The sequence below is a fragment of the Lichenostomus cassidix genome, chromosome 5 (assembly GCF_008360975.1).
Source record: "Lichenostomus cassidix isolate B80296 chromosome 5, HeHo_3.0, whole genome shotgun sequence".
Lineage (NCBI taxonomy): Eukaryota > Metazoa > Chordata > Aves > Passeriformes > Meliphagidae > Lichenostomus > Lichenostomus cassidix.
In genome coordinates, this window is record NC_139486.1 from 61637728 (window position 1) to 61656188 (window position 18461).

Genomic DNA, 18461 nt, shown 5'->3' on the forward strand with positions numbered 1-18461 from the left:
GAGCTGCCAGATTGTTCTTCTCCCCCATTCTCCCAGTTGTTAGTTAGTTTTTGTCAGGAACTGCTACAGCCAAACATGAAACCAGTACATCATTCATGTGAGCACATAAAGGCATATTTTATATATGTTTAGCATATCTAAAGAAACTGGAGGCCTCAAGGACATACACAAGTCTTTGATCTCGGGTCAGTGAAAATGTAAATTTGACTTCATATAGTTGCAGTCCCACTCAAGGGTGCTGTGTCTCACTTCAGAACTAAAAAATGTGGGAATTTATTTGTTGGAAGTATATATTCTGTTTGTGATGGTTTACATTTGTGGTCTTTCTGGATTTTTTTAAGGATGCGGTGTCAAAATACCAGGAAGTGACAAATAATCTGGAATTTGCTAAGGAACTGCAGAGGAGTTTCATGGCTCTGAGCCAAGATGTAAGTAAAAATCAAGTGTTGCCGTGTGGATTATCCAGACACTTTTAAACTCTTCCACTGGTGCAGTAGTCACCTCTATTTACGGGGATGAATTGCCCTTCATTTCTTGTATGTTTGACTCTTTTATTCTTCATATTAATTGGTGTCAGGTTTTCTGAAGAGCCTTAATTGCTGATGCACCACATAAATGTATGGAAACAATAATGTAGTAATTTTCTGACAAAAATGTTGAAAATGTGATCACAGAGCAGGTCTGTCATGCAACATTAAAGATGGTCACTTGCTGCCATTGGTAACATTTTCTTAAATGGATTTCTCAGGGTTTTCATTTCTTAATTGTACAGTCTGAAACTACATTATGAGACAATATTTTTGTGAAGGATAAATAAACTGGATACTATAAAAGAGGTAATTTTTTTGGTTGTTTTTCTGTCAAGGATGCAATATAACATTGTGGTTGAGAATTAAGTTCCAAAAGGTTGAGAGTTTGAAAAGAGCAGCAGCACTGGAGGAATTGGTTGTGTAGTGGATGTTAGTGTAGCTGACTGCTCTAGTGAGTGTATTTAGCTTGTGAACAGGCTGTGACAATTGGAAGGGCAGCAGCATCCCTGTGTTATAAACTGCTTTCTACATTGGTTGTGGCTGTAAATTAATTTGGAGGACTAAGCCAACTGGTTTCTTTATTTTCTTGCATCACAGTTCCATATGTCTTTATGGAAATGTTAGTAATGGAGAATGTTCTTTTCTGGACAAGTCTGTTCTGAAGTGTTTCCTTGGTAAGCTGATTGCTAAAAGAAGCCAGTGAATCCAGGAGTACCAGATCAGTGCTCTGCTCTCAAACTTGGTAGCAATTTTTTCTGACTGGAATTACTTCACATATAATTGATTTTAAGATATGTCTTTGATTTAAAATAATGAAATTTAGATGTTTCAAAGTGAGAAAGTTACTCTCACCATAGATTTTTTGGGAGAGAATATTAAAGTTACAAAGTAAACCAGCTGAATTTAGGATGCTGGATGCTTGGGTTAACATTAAGAGCAGAAGAAACATCCTGTAAGTTCAGATTGGTGCTGCATTTAGACCTGTGCTGTGAAGGTTCAGCACAGAGCACAAGGCTGATGATGATGTGTCATCCACTCCCTTTCTGCATCTGTGATCCTCACACTGGGAATGCTGCAGTGGATGCACATGCTCATTCCCTGGAGTGTCTGACTGGGGATCTCATGTCCAGGAATTTGTTTAAATCCTTATTTGAACTTGCTGATCCTGTCTGTCTCCCCAGGCTTTCATGGCAAAACATTCCATGAGTCCCTCCCCTGGTGTGTGAAAAAACAAAGAGTACCTTTGTTTATCTGTTTTAAACTGATCTCCTGGTAGTTCCAATGAATGCTTCCTACTATCATGGGATATGGTGAATAACCTCTCTGTCCCTGTTATTTGTGTGAAAAATTTGGATCACCCAAACCACTCCAAATGGAAGAACTCAACACTTAAATTCTGCTCTTGCCCAGTGTAGGAACCCAACCCTTAGGGTCTTAGGCTCTGCTCTTGCTCTCATCTGTACCTTTTCTTAGCAATTAAAAGCTTTCTCAATGAGTTCTTCCTTTGGGTCCTCTTCAGATCCAGAAAACAATAAAGAAGACAGCTCGCAGAGAGCAGCTGATGCGAGAGGAGGCTGAGCAGAAGCGTTTAAAGACTGTGCTGGAGCTGCAGTTTATTCTGGAGAAGTTGGGTGATGATGAAGTGCGCAGCGACCTCAAACAAGGATCCAGTGGGGTGCCAGTGCTGACAGAGGAGGAACTGACAATGCTGGATGAGTTTTACAAGCTGGTTTACCCTGAGCGAGACATGAACGTGAGGTAGGTTACAGCAAAGTGCTTCTCTTTCTAACTGCCAGTCAGTTAACAATGTATTTAGTATGGTAATTCAAGGACTCAGTAAGAAATTAACTCTTATTAATTAATTTTTAAGGTTGAATGAGCAGTATGAGCAAGCATCTGTTCACCTGTGGGACTTACTGGAAGGGAAGGAAAAACCAGTTTGTGGAACAACCTGTAAGTACAGTCTCTGCATGAAGAGACAGCACACTGAATTTGTGCCTGAACTAAAATACACATCTGATGGAAGAGAGCTTTGGCAGTTAATTATCTTTGAGTTTTTAGAGTAACTACTTTCTCAGCTCTTAGCTGGAGTGTAACAGTGACTTCTGAAGTTTAGACTCATTTTTTTTGCACTGGCTCAGCATTATTCAGTATTGAAGCTCAGTCCATTCCTGCTATTTCAGCAGTACTCTGCTGCTGCTGGTGCTTAGTAACAGTTTTTTGTTTTCTGGAAACCTGTGTGTGAACAAGGAGCTTTGTCAATAATATGACCTAATAATATGACACAAACTGGCATGGCCTTTGTTAGTGGGATGTTCTCTCCCCCTTAGCTCCTGCAAAAAGTGTTGTGGTTTTCCCTGTTTTCATTGATTAACTGCAGATCATGGTGTGACCATGCCAGCCAGACTGCTGTTTTGCAGAAATAATTCACAAATACCTGGCCTAGGCAGCCAGTAATGCTGCTTTGCCTATATACCTGATGTCTTTTGGGTTAAGATGCCCCAGCTTTCATCTGAGGCACTTAGTGCAAGTATTTTTGCTTACAAAGGCTCTTTTAAGCCACTCACCTCAGGGGAAGAGCCTTCCTGAATCAGGTAGTACCTGGGTAAATTCGCTTGCACTGACAGTTGTTTTGTAAGAAACTGTTCTGCAGAAATGGTTTTAAGTAACAGGAATAAAAGTCTAGTAATTAAATTCATAAACTTGACCTCACTCTGAAGTGTTCCACAAATCTTCTGAAGCGTTAGATGTATTCTTGAGCTTCTACTTGACCTTGAGATTTTTCTGAATGGAAGTGGGTTATTTATTGATTTATTGAATGAGACCTAGTAAGGGAAGAAATCCTGTACCACTAGTGGTCAATGGACTGGCTCAGGGCAGTAACATCTTCCCAGCAAAAATGTACATAAAATGTACATGAAATCTTTGGGAGGGAAGGAAGGAGAAGATGGTGACTGACTTGGTGCTGATCTTTCCCTGTTCCATTTTCCCAGATAAAGCACTGAAGGAGATTGTTGAACGTATTCTTCAGACCAGTTATTTTGACAGCACCCACAACCACCAGAATGGGCTGTGTGAGGAAGAGGAGGCAACACCTGCACCTGCAGTAGAAGACACTGCAGCAGAGGCTGGTAAGAAGGGGAAGATGCCTTGTCACTGATGTGTTTGTGCTGTTCTCTCCTGTTTCTGCAGTCCTTGGAATGAGTAAATTGCAAGTGTAGTGTTCGTCTCTAGTACTGAAACCATCCAAGATGAGAATTCTGGCTGCCTGAGGCTTTCCCATTTTTCAGTGGTTCCCACCAGTTTAAGCTGCTAGAAGGGAACAGATTTTGGAGCAGACAGTGTGATTACATATTTAAGAAACTTAGGAATGTTGGATCAAATTTTAAGAAAAAAACTCATTACATTTTTTCCCTTTTGTGGAAAAAGCATAGCTGAACATAGCTCTCCCTCCCAAGAATTTACTGTGCATTTTTTTTCTTTTTAATTCAAAGCTCTGAGAACATTTGCTATTACTAATTCCCTGTTAATGCCCTGACATTTCTTCTTCGTTCTGAGACACAATATATTCTCATCTAACTTAGTATCTTCCAGATCTGTAACATGTGGGTGATTGGGGTCTTTGTTGTTGAGTTTTTTTCCACGTAAATGGTATATTTCTTTTTCTTACAGAACCTGATCCAGCAGAAGAATTTACTGAGCCAACTGAAGTTGAATCAACTGAGGTATTATTCACTGAAAGACTGTCATTTTGTATACCTTTAATGCCACTTACTTTTACTTTCATACCCTTTCTTATTTTTATTTTAGTATGTAAACAGACAATTCATGGCAGAGACTCAGTTCAGCAGTAGTGAGAAGGAACAGGTAGATGAGTGGACAGTTGAAACGGTTGAGGTAAGATCTTGTGTACTGCAGGTAAAATTGCAATCCCTGTTTCTGCTGGCTCACAATTCATGATAGGTTTTAGTATTGCATCCCTTCTCCCCCAATATATAAAGAGTACATATATTTAAGTAGGCTTGGACTCACTACTCGATTCTTTAATTACATACTTAGCTCAGGAGTACATAAAAGAAATATAGTCTGGCTAAGTTTGCCGAGAACTTGATTTTCTTCATTAGTGGCTGGCTTGGCAAAGCAGGACTTAAGTCTTAGGCTTAAAAAGACTTGAAAGACTTTTTTGGAAGTCTTTTTTTTTTTTTTTTTTTTATGGTAGGAGAACTTAGCTGCAAATGTAGAACGTAAAAGTTTTATCTACACAGCTGCTGACAGTGTGGTGTAGTTGTGCTTTCATTGAGCAGGTCCCTGGAGAGGGAGCTGAAAATCAGTAACTCAACTAATACCTACTCCAGATTGCTTATGTGCATAATTTTATGTTAAAATGTGCTTGTGTGTATGTCTCCGCTTTCCAAAACTACAGTTCTTCAAGTATTTCACTTGCTATTACTCTGCACTTGAGTGGCTGTTCACTTACAGTGTTTGTGGTACACTGGTGTTGGGATTCATTCCCAGTGTAGTGATTTGCACTCTAAACTTTGCTACATGTACAAGTCCATTATTTTATTGCACTGGAATTTGTGTTCTTCATGTACTGGAAAGGACAAGCCCCATGTTTGGTATGCTGGAGTTTGAGTTGTGTTTGTCTGTTAAAAAAAAGTTACGAGTGGCTTCTTTCAGGTGCTGGAGAGTTAATTTTTGATTGAATTTTAGCTTTAGCAGCAAATTGCAGATGGTCAGTTTTTTAGACTCTTCCTTGGTGCCTCTGGGCTGTTTTTAAGTGTAGGAGTGGAGTAAGTGTTCATCATCTTGTGAAATGGTGAAAAAAAAGAGCAGCTGTTTTGATGTGATGAACTAATCTGGCTGATTTTATGTTGAGTCTGGCTGAAATTTCCTGTTTTATACTGTTGAAGACCACTAAGAGATTTAATAATACTTAAGATGTGTGTGAGGCTTCTAGAACTAAATAGACAACCTTGTCATGTATGTGAACAAGTTCAATAGTTTCTTGTCATAGTATTTCATTCCCTTACTTTAAAAACTTTGAAAATATCACTGCTACTCCCTGCTACTGAAGGTGTTTGAAGAAATCTCTTTAAAAACTGAAGAAACGCTCCAAACCCACACATTAAAGTTGTGCTTGGTGGGAATAGTCTTAGAAAGCACAGCATTTTAAAATTAATGATTGATTTGCTTCAATTATGTCCATTTTATATCTGTGTTTCTACTAAGTGTCCAGAGTGGTTCAGTTCTCTGTAGTTCTTAATATAAGGAGTACAAATGAGGATATAATTCAGGTTGTAGTTTGGTATTAGACAAATTCAGAAACTCTGATTTTTCAGGCATTTTTACTGGATCCAGTATTGGTTTGGACCAGCTTTGTTTTCATAGGACAATATAAATGTAGTGGTCCTTTCTGTCCCAACACCTTGGACATTGTAAAAAGGAATAATTCAGAAAAATTTGAAGTTGAAGCTTGTTTCTTCATAATTAAGAACCTTATTTTCTCAGATGTAACACAAAAAACGGAAATTGAGAATAGCTGCCTGTAAAATTATTCTTGCTGGCATCACAATCTCATTTCTCATGGGAATGCAGGTAAATTATCCTTTGGTAAGATCATGACACAAAATGTACACTGGTAGCTGTCAGTTTTGAAATCTAAAAGGGAACATTTGCTCAGAAGATCTCCATAATTGTTTAGGAAGGGGGAGGATATCATAAACTCCTCTCTTTTTCATTAACCCTGAAGCAGATGTGATACAATCAAGATTTCTGTGGTGTGTTTCTAGTTTGAGAAGTGATGATGTCTTCACGAGGATGTTTTTTGTATGGGCCTTCAATAAGCTTTAAACTAAGGAATTTGCTTGTGAATTTTCCAAGTGTATTTGGACTAAATAATGTTTTAATTTTGATGATGTCCTTTATTGGTAATACTATTTGTGGAGGTTTTTAATTTTTATTTTGTGGGGTTTTAATTTTTTTTAACTGCTGCTTCTGTAAGAAGTACCTGAGTGTGTTTGTATACAAAGTTCTCCGTGTCTTAGAATGTGGAACTTTGGTTGGATGGATTTTGTGTAGAATTGAAAATTGTTCCCAGGCTGCCAGAATACAAATTCATTCTGGTTGATTGTGGTGGTGTTAAACTTGTGTTTTTACCTTTCTTCCTCCTTTTTTCCTGTACCCTGTAACTCTCCTTGGATTGTGTCTGGCAGCTCTGCCTGCTGACAAAGTTAACTTAATTCGCACAACTTGAAGTGTGTTTAGCAGTTTCATCCTGCTCTAGGTCAGAGTACCTGGTAGAGCTGATAATGCTGAAGGAATAGGTCCTAAACTGTTCCTTTTGACATTAAAAAAAGTAGGACTTAAAAATGTAATGTAAAATACAAAATACCATCTGAAGTTAGTACTGTACTAGTTGTGAAAAAGAAAAATGTTGGATAGTTTTGTCGCTGTTGTGTATTCTTGATTATTCCATCAACGTTTTTTTTCTTGAAGATACTGAATTATTATGATTGACTTGGACTCCATTAGTTGTAGTGCTCAAACAGTTTAGAGTATTTTGGTAACAATTGTGCAGGAGATGAGTAGCTGCTGGTTTGCCCACTGAAGTTTTACCTGGTGGTTTGTCTTGCACTTTTTCTTCAATTTTTAAATTTTGTAATGTGCAAACAGTCTATGTGCTCTAGATAATTTTTTCAAGTCACAGGGTTTGATTCCTAATTTGGGAACAGTCCATAATGTGAAATTTGGGGATAGACTGGAGCAGTTGTGCTTGGTTTCCAGTGTGGACTGCCTTAGGGTGTATTTTTCATGAGAATTGTCAAATTACTTCTCCATGGGTTGCTAATGGTGGTGATTTGGGTCTGAAGGGGATCTCGAAGAGGACTGTAGCTTGTGTTTAGCTTTTAATTTTGTTCGTGTTTTCTGTTAGGGATTTGGCCAAGGAGCAAGCCATTAGAGTTTGGGAGGCAACTGCATGGGCAGAATGCTATGTATAAACAAGATTTGGAAGTCTGAGCAAGGAGTAGGAATACTAGAAGATGGCTGTAGGTTTCTTTGAGAGATTTAAAAATAAATGTATGAACTTTGAGGGTGGATAGTTGCAGTTTAAAGCTGAAAGTTCAGACCTTTGTTATAGGACTGGTCTACAATAGGACTGGTTTGTTAATTGTCATGACTGGTGTACAGAAATCGGTCTTTTGCTGTTCTAATAAGAAATCAGATATTTTACATAAATATTTTGAACTTTCAGGTGCATGTATGCTAATTTATATCCTGTGTAAGTTTTAAGGCTTAGCTCTTTATCTGGAAGATTATTAATATGAGAAGCTCATTGAAATAGAGAAGTAATAAAGAAGTTAGTGACAATGATATTTTGAAAAGGGTATTTTTGACATGGAAAATGGCACCTCTGTATTCTGGGAGCTGCTTAAAAAGCAGGTTAGGGACATCAAAGTGGAGGTGGATCATCCTTGTCACTGTCTGTTTTCAAGCTATTGTTGGTGGATGTTTGAGATGCTCATGTCCAGCTTTCCTGGTTGCTCTGCTGTCTGATCAGGTGCTATCTGAAAGCCTGTTGCAGTTTGTTCCTTTGTTGATGTTTGCCACATTGGAATATGTCTGGTAAATCTGAGCTTTCTTGCCCACTGTGAGCTGTGCTTCTGCTTCGGGGCTTCTGGTGTTCCCTCATGGTGCTGTCTGGCAATCTTTGGCATGCAATGCTGCCTGCTGTTCCCTGAGACAGTAAATCAGGGAGCTAGGATAACAGTGGCTGTGAAAATGGAGCATTTTGACATCTTAAGAAAGCCTAAAAAATTCTGACTCCACTTACATTTACCAAAAAGCTGTGAGAAAATAATTGTTCCCCATTCGTGCATATTTCTGAAGCTTACTCTTGCCCCTCTTCCTTTAAACTTCCAAATGCTGATAAATTGCTGTCTAAACTTTTGCTCTAAAAAATTCATGTAATACTGAACAAATACATTTTTGTGGGGAAAAGAGTAGATGGAGAGAAAAAAGAGCAGAGTCTGAACTCTGTAATCCTGTGAGTGCTCAGATGAGTAGCTGGCCACCACTACTGACCTGTCTGTAGTATGTAGTATTGTCCTCCAACACCACTACAGTAATTACATCATCCATAACCAGTTAGGCAATAGCCATAAATGTCAAGAATTCCCAAGTTACTTGTTTGCAGTGCTGCCAGGAGCTGAAATTGCAGTTGGTTGTTGTCTCTTGTTAGGTTGTAAATTCCCTGCAGCAACAGACACAGGCGACGTCTCCTCCCGTCCCGGAACCTCACGCGCTCACTGCTGTGGCTCAGGCAGACCCCTTGGTCAGGAGACAGCGAGTACAGGACCTCATGGCACAGATGCAGGGCCCCTACAACTTCATGCAGGTATTTCTGTACTCTAAACCTTCCATGTGTTTAACCCACAGCAATGTGGATTTGATTTTTATTATTTTTTATCTTTTCTCCCCAGGACTCGATGCTGGAATTTGAGAACCAAACGCTTGATCCTGCCATTGTATCTGCACAGCCCATGAACCCAGCACAGAGTTTGGACATGCCACAAATGGTTTGCCCTCCAGGTTTGTAATGGTAAATCCTAAACATAAATATTGGGGAAGCCTGCAAGTCATCTGTTAGAAATGCTTCCGTTACTGCTGCATAGTAAAAGGGTCAGCAGAAGTCATAGTACAATCCTGTTAAAATGTGTTTTTCTCAGAAATGTTACTGTACTGATTTAGACTGCCAGTTCTCACTTGCTTATAGGTTTTGCTGGGAAAAATGGAACATCTAAAACTTTCTTCTGGTTTGACTTTGGATTATTTTAGACAACTAGAAAAAAAACGTTCTTTGCATGGAAACAGGAATTGGTAATCTGAGTATAGCTTTGCCATGCTAAAGGCCTCATCATCTTCATGATGACCAGCTTTGACATAAGTGATCGCAGAAGACAGTAAAGCTATTCTATAAAAGGCTTGATTTTACCCTGTAATAAGTGAAATTATTTTCCTTTAGTTCATGCTGAGTCAAGACTTGCCCAGCCTACCCAAGTTCCTGTGCAACCAGAAGCTACACAGGTAAAATGTTCAGTAAATTTTGTTTTGGATTTCAGTTTGATATTAGACCTGGTTCATTTTATAAAAGGATTTAATTCCTAACTAGATGAGAAACTCAAAGAAAAAGCTGAAGTTCCCATTTTGGGAAATTGGTTATCTCCATTATCTCTTCAGCATTGTTGCTTATAGTCATTACTAGTTACTAGTTTCATTCTCTGCAGACATTGCAAATTTCCAGTAATGGAATCTTTATCTTTGTTTAGTAGTGTTCTCTTTCATGTTAAGCCATATGTAGTAATACTTTTAATTTAGCTGGAAGCAGGTAGTTCATTATTTATTTGCAACAAATGCCAAAACCAAAATCACTCGGTTAAAGGACAGCCTGTCTATTCAAGTGAGTGTCAGAATACAAATACGTCTACTGCATTAACTATAGAGTTTGTGTTCTCTTTTATTACTCCCAATTATTTGCTTAGATTGGGATTTTATACTGGAGTTGTAGAGCAGTCAGCATGAGTTGAGTCCTGTTTTCAGTTGAGCTGTAAGTGGGATCTCTTAAACTTACCTCTGCACTGTATAAATAAAGTAGTCACTTTCTTGTTAAGATGTTTCAGTTGTCTGGTGGTTAAGGAACTCCTAATTTCTTATTAAGCTTGTGTGGCATCTCTGAGGACTCTCCTGGTCTCAGTAATGGATCTGATCCCTGTGGGTACTTGAAAACCAACAGAAAAGTCTGGATAGATGATGGATCTTACAGTACAGGCAGTATAAATTGCTTCCTTTGTCTTGTCCAGATTAGGTCTGCAAGGTTTAAGTCACTCATTTATATAGAAACAGGAGTGAGGGAATTTTTTCTTGAGTTTCCTCGGTATGTACATCCTGAAGTGCTGGTGCTCTTCACAGTTTTGTTCTCTTGTGGGTATAGAGTAGTTTTTTCGGGCAGAGGGTATTCTCTGCACTGGTTTTTATTTTACTGTTAGGTGATGTCTGATACTTAATCCAGTTGATTTTTTTTCATATTTCCCTTACCTCAACCAGTGCTGCCAATGATTCTCCTGAGGATCTTGCAAGCAGTAGCAAAACTTACTCTTTGCTTTGGAACATTCCAATGTGACGTGAACACCCCCATCATTAATTCATTGCCTCTTAAACTCCTCAGTATAACGTTTAAGTCCTTTGCTGGCTGGAGTTTTCCCTGCACTCTGTGTGGGAGCAGAGCTTGTAAAATGTAAAATTCACTCCATGGGAAGCCAGGCGTTGTCCACTTCTGTTCAGGCTTGGAGTTGTGTAATGTTAGAATGTTGGCCAAGATGAGGTGGTTAAAAAGTAATTAATTTGTACCGGTTGTGAAGATCTGCTGGCTCACAGGCTAGAGAGTACCATCCATTCCAGAGTTCTCTGATACTTTTTACAAAACTCTGTGTGAGCATCAGCTGACTTTTGGGGGCTTTGGGGTTTATTTTGTCAGGTTCCCTTGGTTTCTTCTACAAGTGAGGGATATACAGCTTCCAAACCCATGTATCAGCCTCACACAGCAGAGCAACGGCCACAGAAAGAATCAATTGACCAGATTCAGGCAAGTCAGGTTTCACAGGGGTGGGAAGGACTCTGATTACAGGTGGCATCAAATGTTAGTCTGATATAATACTAATTTTAGTTGCCTATTGATAAGGCTTCAGTTCCCTTTTATTTCAAAATTCTGAGCCTGTCTGTGACCAGTAAGTCCTCCTTAGTAAGACTTTTAATTTGGAAGCTTGTTTGTTTAGTTAGATGCAGCATGCCAACATCAGCATGGGAGCATCAGTGTTGTTGGCTTAGGAAGTGGGATTTATTTTTTTTACATTGGCCAGCAGTTAGCCTGGAAACTTTTTCATTTGCCCCTCTAGTTTTTTTCTAGCTGTGCTTCAAGTTAATGAGGGAGAAGATTGTTAGCTTTTTCCTCTCATTATGCTGTCATGAGTGAGGCTGTTGAACTGAAGTAGAAAACAGTTATTTGCAGAGGTGAAGCTGAGGCATTGCCACTCTTTTTTAAGCAAAGTTTCTAGAGTTAAATTTTGGTACCTCAAAACCTGCTAAAATGTTGTTTGTTTTAATTACTAGGCTTCAATGTCACTGAATGCAGACCAGACCCCATCCTCCTCATCACTTCCCACTGCATCCCAGCCACAGGTGTTCCAGGCTGGATCCAGCAAGCCTTTGCATAGCAGCGGAATCAATGTTAATGCAGCTCCATTCCAATCCATGCAAACAGTGAGTAGGAAATCAATATTAAATGCCTTTGTTTTGGTACTCATTCCTTGTGTTGGAATCAGTTGTGCAGTTACATAAGATAGTCTTTGGTTATTCACATTTCTCAGACTTTGATGCTTCTTTACGTGATACAATGAAGAGTTGTAAAACTGAATTTCTGCTGTTGCAGGTATTCAACATGAATGCACCTGTTCCTCCTGTTAATGAGCCAGAAACCCTTAAGCAGCAAAATCAGTACCAGGCCAGTTACAACCAGAGTTTCTCCAATCAGCCTCACCAAGTAGAACAATCAGATCTCCAGCAAGAACAACTCCAGACAGGTAAAATTCTTGTGGCCTTGGCAGAGCAGGTGATGAATCTGGGAAGTCCTAGATGATGGAGCAAATCATGTCACATGTTCTGTTGCATACCTTTTCTGTGAGCAATACCAGGTTTTGTTACTCTCTCTGGGTTTGAGTATCCAACAGGGGGTGAAATTCAGTATGTCTATCTCCAGCTGTTTAGCCACTTGACTGAGTTTTATATGGGTTTAAAAAAACATGAACAGGATTGTTCTGAAGATGAAAGTGGTAGAGTGAAGTACTTGCTCTGCTGGTGTTAAGGTTGCTTTAAAAAAATAGTGCCGTTTGAGGTGACATTCTTTCTATAAAGGAAATAGTAAGCCAGACATGAGAGTAAATATGAGAGCTTCTCACAGTTAATGTAAGGTTACAAAGGTCTGGAATCCTTTGCTGAAATCAGTGAGATGTGGCTTGAATTCAGCAGGCGCGCAGTGCTTTCCAAGTGAGCAACTTGAAAACGTAATGTCTATGTCCAGAGCTGTTTTCCTCTCAGCACTCTGAATTCACTGAGATAAAAGGTCAGATGCACCTTTTAGACAAAGGGGCATTTTGAGTGAAGGACACGGGACAGAGATGATAAGGGTGAAGTGCTAATGACTACTGGATGTGGAGTAAGGAGAAGCAGAGGGAAAGGATGAGGCTCTAACTGAATGTTGAGTTTAAAGAGTGAGATGCAGGAACATAAAGGAAATCCAGACTTTCATACTTCTCTTTTCCTTCCAATTGCCCTGCAGTGGTTGGTACCTACCACGGTTCCCCGGACCAGACTCACCAAGTGGCAGGAAACCACCAGCAGCCTCCCCAGCAGAACACTGGATTCCCCAGGAACAGCCAGCCTTACTACAACAGCCGAGGGGTGTCCCGGGGGGGATCCCGCGGGGCCCGGGGCCTCATGAATGGTTACAGGGGCCCAGCAAATGGATTCAGAGGTGAGCAGCTCTCCAAAACACTCAGGAGCTTCTGCTTGCACTGGGGTGAATACCTTGTCCAGATAGCAAGTGTTAGACTGACCTGCTGTTGTTAGACTGGGGTGGTACCGCTGTGTGATAGCTAAACTTTTAGTGAAAATCTTACTTGCTGAAGGTAACTCAAGCAACTTAAAATTTTGGGGTGTGTTTGGACCTCTGTTACAATATAAGGATTATATCAGGCATTTGCTGAAAGTCTTAGCAAAGGCAGAAATACCCAGCAGAATTCCACAGCCATCAAGCAAGGAATTCAGATGCCACTTTATACTTGAAAAATGCTTTTTATTTCCACAGTGTATTTTATAACTCTGTGTTTCATCACAATGAGAATAGGCTGGCTTATATAGAAATACAAGAACACAAGAGTCCAGAAGTCCCTAAGCCAAGGGAACTTACCAGGAATGGAGGAATGATACTGTAGTTCTGGATAGATAAGAGAATTTTCATGAGTCGTGGAGATTATATGTATGGCTGTCAGTGTTACAAAGAGGTTTATGTTAGGAGAGAGATGGTCTCCTTGTCAGGTGTTTTGCAATTACTTACGGACACAGGTACTGTCCTCCATGTTCTCTCCCTCTCCTGCAACCGGGGGATGGAGAAGAAACCATCTTTAATAAAAATAATAAAAATATTATTAAATATTTAAATATAATAAAATAATAAATACAACTGATATATATAAATATATATAATATATATTTATATATATTATAAATAAAAATATATATTTTTATATAATAAATATAATAAAAATAATAAAATACATATCATAAAAAATTAAAATTTATATAATAAAAATACAACTGATTGGAGTATGAATGCAGTAATCACAGCTGGGACATTCAGATCCTACCTAGTATCATGTTTAACTCTGGAATGAATGTTCTGTAGATCAGAGAAATGCACTGAATTCTGCTTCCTCCCAGTTCTTACCAGGTCTTTGTTCTCATTTCTTGTACTATATTAGCCCTGCCATGGGGGACATTTGCTAGACTTGCAGGTAAATAGCCCTTGCTAAAGGGATGGGGTTTCTCTGAGGTTTAGGTAAAATGCTGTTACTGCTTTCCTTTTGATAGTAGCAGATGGTCAAGTATTAAGTGCAATTTTGATTTCCAAGTGAAAGACTTGTGCCCTGTTCCTTAGGGGGATATGATGGCTACCGTCCTTCCTTTTCCAACACTCCAAACAGTGGGTACACACAGCCCCAGTTCAATGCTCCTCGGGATTACTCAAACTACCAGAGGGTAAGCTACCAGTGTGGGGGGAAATACCTGTCAAAAGCACCCAGAACTGTTAGTGACAACTTCCTCTGGGACTCCTTTTATTGCTCATGAGGACAAACTGCCTCTGTGCAGTTTGGAAGAGTTAAACACTAAATACATCTGTTTATATTTCTTAGTTCTATTGAGCAACTCATCCTGTAACTGGAGAGAGCATTTGTCACTGCACATTTTATTACAGCTGCTAGGCACTAGTGGAAGTAAGAATTTATTTTTTTAAGATTAATTGAAACTAATAAAATGTTGCATGTTGAAGTTAGAGGTGTTTGTCAGTGCATATTGTTCTAAAAGCTCCTTATTTTGCTGACAATTAATAACATAATGTCCAGGCTTTACATTGTAACTTTTTTAATTTCTTTGCTTCAGGATGGATATCAGCAGAACTTCAAGCGTGGCTCTGGACAAAGTGGACCTCGGGGAGCTCCTAGAGGTAATTTCCTGAGGAGTGAATAATTGATTTGGGTTGAGCAGAAGTTTCTGAGCCAACTTTTAAAGTTCTGGACTTTAAAAGCAACCTCACTCTTTACTCAGCAGCTCACAATTAAGAATAAGCTGACTTTCCTCTGACCTCATAGTTGACCCTGCTGTTGAGCAGGGCTTGGTCCTGGAGAACCTCTGAGGACCCTGCTGACTTGAATTACTGGGATCCTTTGAACTGGTGCTGAGGTTCAGTTGGCTGTTGAATGAGGAATTCTTGGAAAAGAAGTTAAAACAGCAATTGCTGTTGACACTGAAATACAGCAGAACTACTTCACTGTCTTATTAATGAAAGCCTTAAGAAACAAGAAACATCACAGACCTAATTAGGCTGTAGTTAAGCTTCTGTATTTTATTTTCATCACTATTCCCTCAAGTCTTTTTCTTAGTGCACTTTTGGTGATGAGACTCTGTTCTCAATACAGATGTTGCCATGAGTGCCTTGTCAGTGAGGGCAACTCAAGGCATCACTGCATCTGTGAAACCCCACGTGATAGTTCAGTTTTGAAGGTTCTGTCCCTGACTGTCTTGGTCCTGAAAGCCGTGAGGTGTGGAATTCAGGTTTCTGGAGCTCAGTGTAATACCAAGCTGTGGTGAAGCTGAGAGCTTGTTTTAGGAAGCACAACTATAACCAAACTAAGTCTTACTCAGTTTAAACCAGAAGATTTAGGATCATATTGAAAATAACCAGATGTGCTGCAGAATCCAATCCCCTTTCTGTGTGTTTTGCAGGTCGTGGAGGGCCCCCCAGACCAAACAGAGGGATGCCTCAGATGAACGCTCAGCAAGTGAATTAAACACATTCACAGGATTCCGTTCAACGCCAAAAACACGCTGGCCAGTGTACAATACATGTTACCAGAAGAGTTATTATCTATTTGTTCTCCCTTACAGGAAGTTTGTTGTAAAGGGACTATTTTCATTACCCATAATGACAGGACTACAGTTGCCAGCTTTATATTCCCTGGATATTGAAAGAAACGAAACAACGTTTACTCTGCATGTTCTGTCCTAAGCATCATCTTGAGCCTTGCACATGAGATTCAGATTCCTCACCCTTGCTAAGAGTAAAAGCAAAAAAAAAAGGCAATTTTCAGGGTGATCCAATCTCCATGGTTAACTGAAGTGGCAGGAAAAAGCAAAGACTCACTTCTGACATTTAAAAGTGATTTAACAAATTCAGATAAAATCTGCAAATCCATAAAGATTTACTGTGGTGGCAGTTGACAAAACTTAATGTTCCCATGAAAGGGTGGAAAAGGTGAAATGCAGCTTGGTACAATAACTGCATTTCAGCTTTTCCTTATTAAATCGAAGCACTGAACAGTTAAAGATGTGTAGTGATGCAATTGCCCTAAATAGACAGGTGGGCTTAGAGGCAGTTTGTGACAAAGAGGCATCCTTAGCTGCAGCACTGCTCATCACCAGGGCCCTGATTCCTGTGGCTAAGGAGTTACGAGCGCTTGCGTAACTGCTAATGTAACTGTGTAATTATTTTTTTTTTTAGGAGACAAGGTGAAAAACAAAAAAAGAGCTTTGATTTGGCACTTGGACAAAATTTTGCAACAAATCTGAGCTATGATCTGGATGGCCACTGTATATTTGATGTGAAGTATTTAGATATCTCTTTGAAACACTTTTAAGTTTCTTTGATAGCAATGACTTTTGTAAGGATTGGTATTCTCTATCATTCCTTATGACTTGCACATTGTCTGTCACTAATACTTGACCTTGCTGTATTATCACCTAAATAACTGATGCCGGTACTGATGGAAATCTCTAATGGATAATCATAACACTTTTGGTCACATGTCCTTTTGTCTTTCCTGCAGCCTTGAAGGTTTTAAGAAATCTCAAATGCCCGCTGCTGCTGCCCTTTCAATTGCTATCTTTTGAAAAGCACCAGTCTGTGTTTGAGTTGATTTCCCCTTTTCAGGGAAATGACAGCCAGCAGTTACAGTTCTAATGGTATAAGCAAGATAAATAAAACATGTTTATAAAAATTGTATCCTGGAACACTGGTTTTCAACGGCTGAAACAGATTCAATGTGATGGGGTGACATTTCATATGGTTTTTTCTTTCTTTGTTTTTTTTTCCCCTGATAGTCTCTTTTTCCTGACTAGATGTAAACCTTCCTCCTGTTTTTCTGGTTTTATTCTACTAGCTGTGACTTCTGGCAAACTTTTATTTTTGATGGACTTTTCCTTTTTTTCATCAAGGCAGCGATGTATAAAAGAAATGGCATAAGCCTAGGAGCTGGAAAATACCAAGTCTTACTCAAGTTTTACTGCATCCTTGTGGTATAATCTTTGGAAAAATCACTTGTGCCTGCCTTTTGCGCACATGCACTCTCTCTGCAGTGGGGAGAATATTTTGATAGCTGCCTCCATAGAGGTGTTGGTAGTTCTGTTGCATTCTATAGCACATGCAAGAAGAAAAGTGCTATATTATATGTTAAGTATTGCTCATCAAATAATTCCTACCTGTGGAAAGGTGAAATTAAGGAACAGCTGCGTGGTGTTTAACTGTTCTGTACAAAACTGAAGGTTGTTTTCACTCAGAGGGTCATTTCTACTTCGTATCACAACTGAACTCTCAGAACTTGCAGTCAGATACTTTTGACTTCGTTGTGAAACAGTCTGGAACTCCATACAAATAGGTGGGATATCACTTTTCCATGTCCTGTGTGAAGAGCACAAATGAAAAATGTTTTCACTGCGGGAAGTGATAAGCTTGTGAAGACCATATTCCACACCAGGCATCCTGAAACAGGGCTGATGTCTGGAAGCAGCAGTTTGAGTCAAGGCCTAGAACATTCCTAAACTGCAGTCCGGTGAGAAGTTGCTGTTCTGTGTCTTTTTTAGGAAGCTATTACTGAGATAATAGTCCCAACTGTTTTTTTAACTGGAAAAAAATAAAAATACAAACCTTTTAATGTTGAACTGATGTAGGAAAACAGTGAATTCTTTTAATTACTTTATTTTCCTTTGTGCATCAGCTTATTTCTAAATGGTTGGTAGAACACAAGCTGCTCAGCTTTCTCCGTTGCACACCAAATGCTCCTTAAGGAACTGATTGTAATTTGACAGTAAATGTGCACCATACTCGGTTCAAGACCTCTGAATGGGTCAAAACACTCCACCTAAAGTTTGGGGGGTTGGTTTGGGGTTTTTTCCCAACATAACATAAATTTACTAATAAAACAGTGGGCCTCTTAAATGAGGGACAAGTCTGTAAACCTTTTCATGCACAAAAATTGTCTTCAGAGCAGCTGCTCTGCTGTTTTTTGATGGAGAGGTGATACAAGTCCATGAGATCGGAGCTGGGAATTTGCACTGACCCCTTTAATCTCATCCCATGGTCTAATAAACAGTCCTAAAACATCTGGAGTCACCCTGTGGCACAAAGCCCTCATTGCTTTTCTGGCCTCTAAATTCTCTAAAACTCCATAGCTTGGCTCTAGATGCAAGTTCCATCCAGATCCCAAGCACTCCTAAGTACGTTTCTTTTTTTAAAAGGTCCTGTTTTGAGCAAAGAGTAACAAAAAG

The 18461-nt window shown here is 39.3% G+C and overlaps 1 protein-coding gene across 3 annotated transcripts in view; it reads left to right on the top strand.

Moving 5' to 3' along the window:
• The window catches only part of CAPRIN1 (cell cycle associated protein 1), a 28236-nt gene extending 10381 nt beyond the window's left edge, over positions 1-17855 (top strand). Inside the window, exons 4-19 of one of the 3 annotated variants that reach the window (XM_085063367.1) lie at positions 342-428; positions 2050-2288; positions 2401-2483; positions 3524-3661; positions 4203-4255; positions 4341-4427; positions 8773-8928; positions 9014-9122; positions 9556-9617; positions 11065-11172; positions 11697-11846; positions 12016-12166; positions 12922-13116; positions 14299-14399; positions 14802-14865; positions 15645-17855. In XM_085063367.1, coding sequence (XP_084919493.1) covers positions 342-428; positions 2050-2288; positions 2401-2483; positions 3524-3661; positions 4203-4255; positions 4341-4427; positions 8773-8928; positions 9014-9122; positions 9556-9617; positions 11065-11172; positions 11697-11846; positions 12016-12166; positions 12922-13116; positions 14299-14399; positions 14802-14865; positions 15645-15709 — 1848 coding nt within the window. In that variant the 3' untranslated portion in view covers positions 15710-17855. The remainder of the gene's footprint in view (positions 1-341; positions 429-2049; positions 2289-2400; positions 2484-3523; positions 3662-4202; positions 4256-4340; positions 4428-8772; positions 8929-9013; positions 9123-9555; positions 9618-11064; positions 11173-11696; positions 11847-12015; positions 12167-12921; positions 13117-14298; positions 14400-14801; positions 14866-15644) is intronic. The other 2 variants (XM_085063368.1, XM_085063369.1) reach the window with 2 other exon arrangements.
• Positions 17856-18461: the final 606 nt, after the last annotated feature.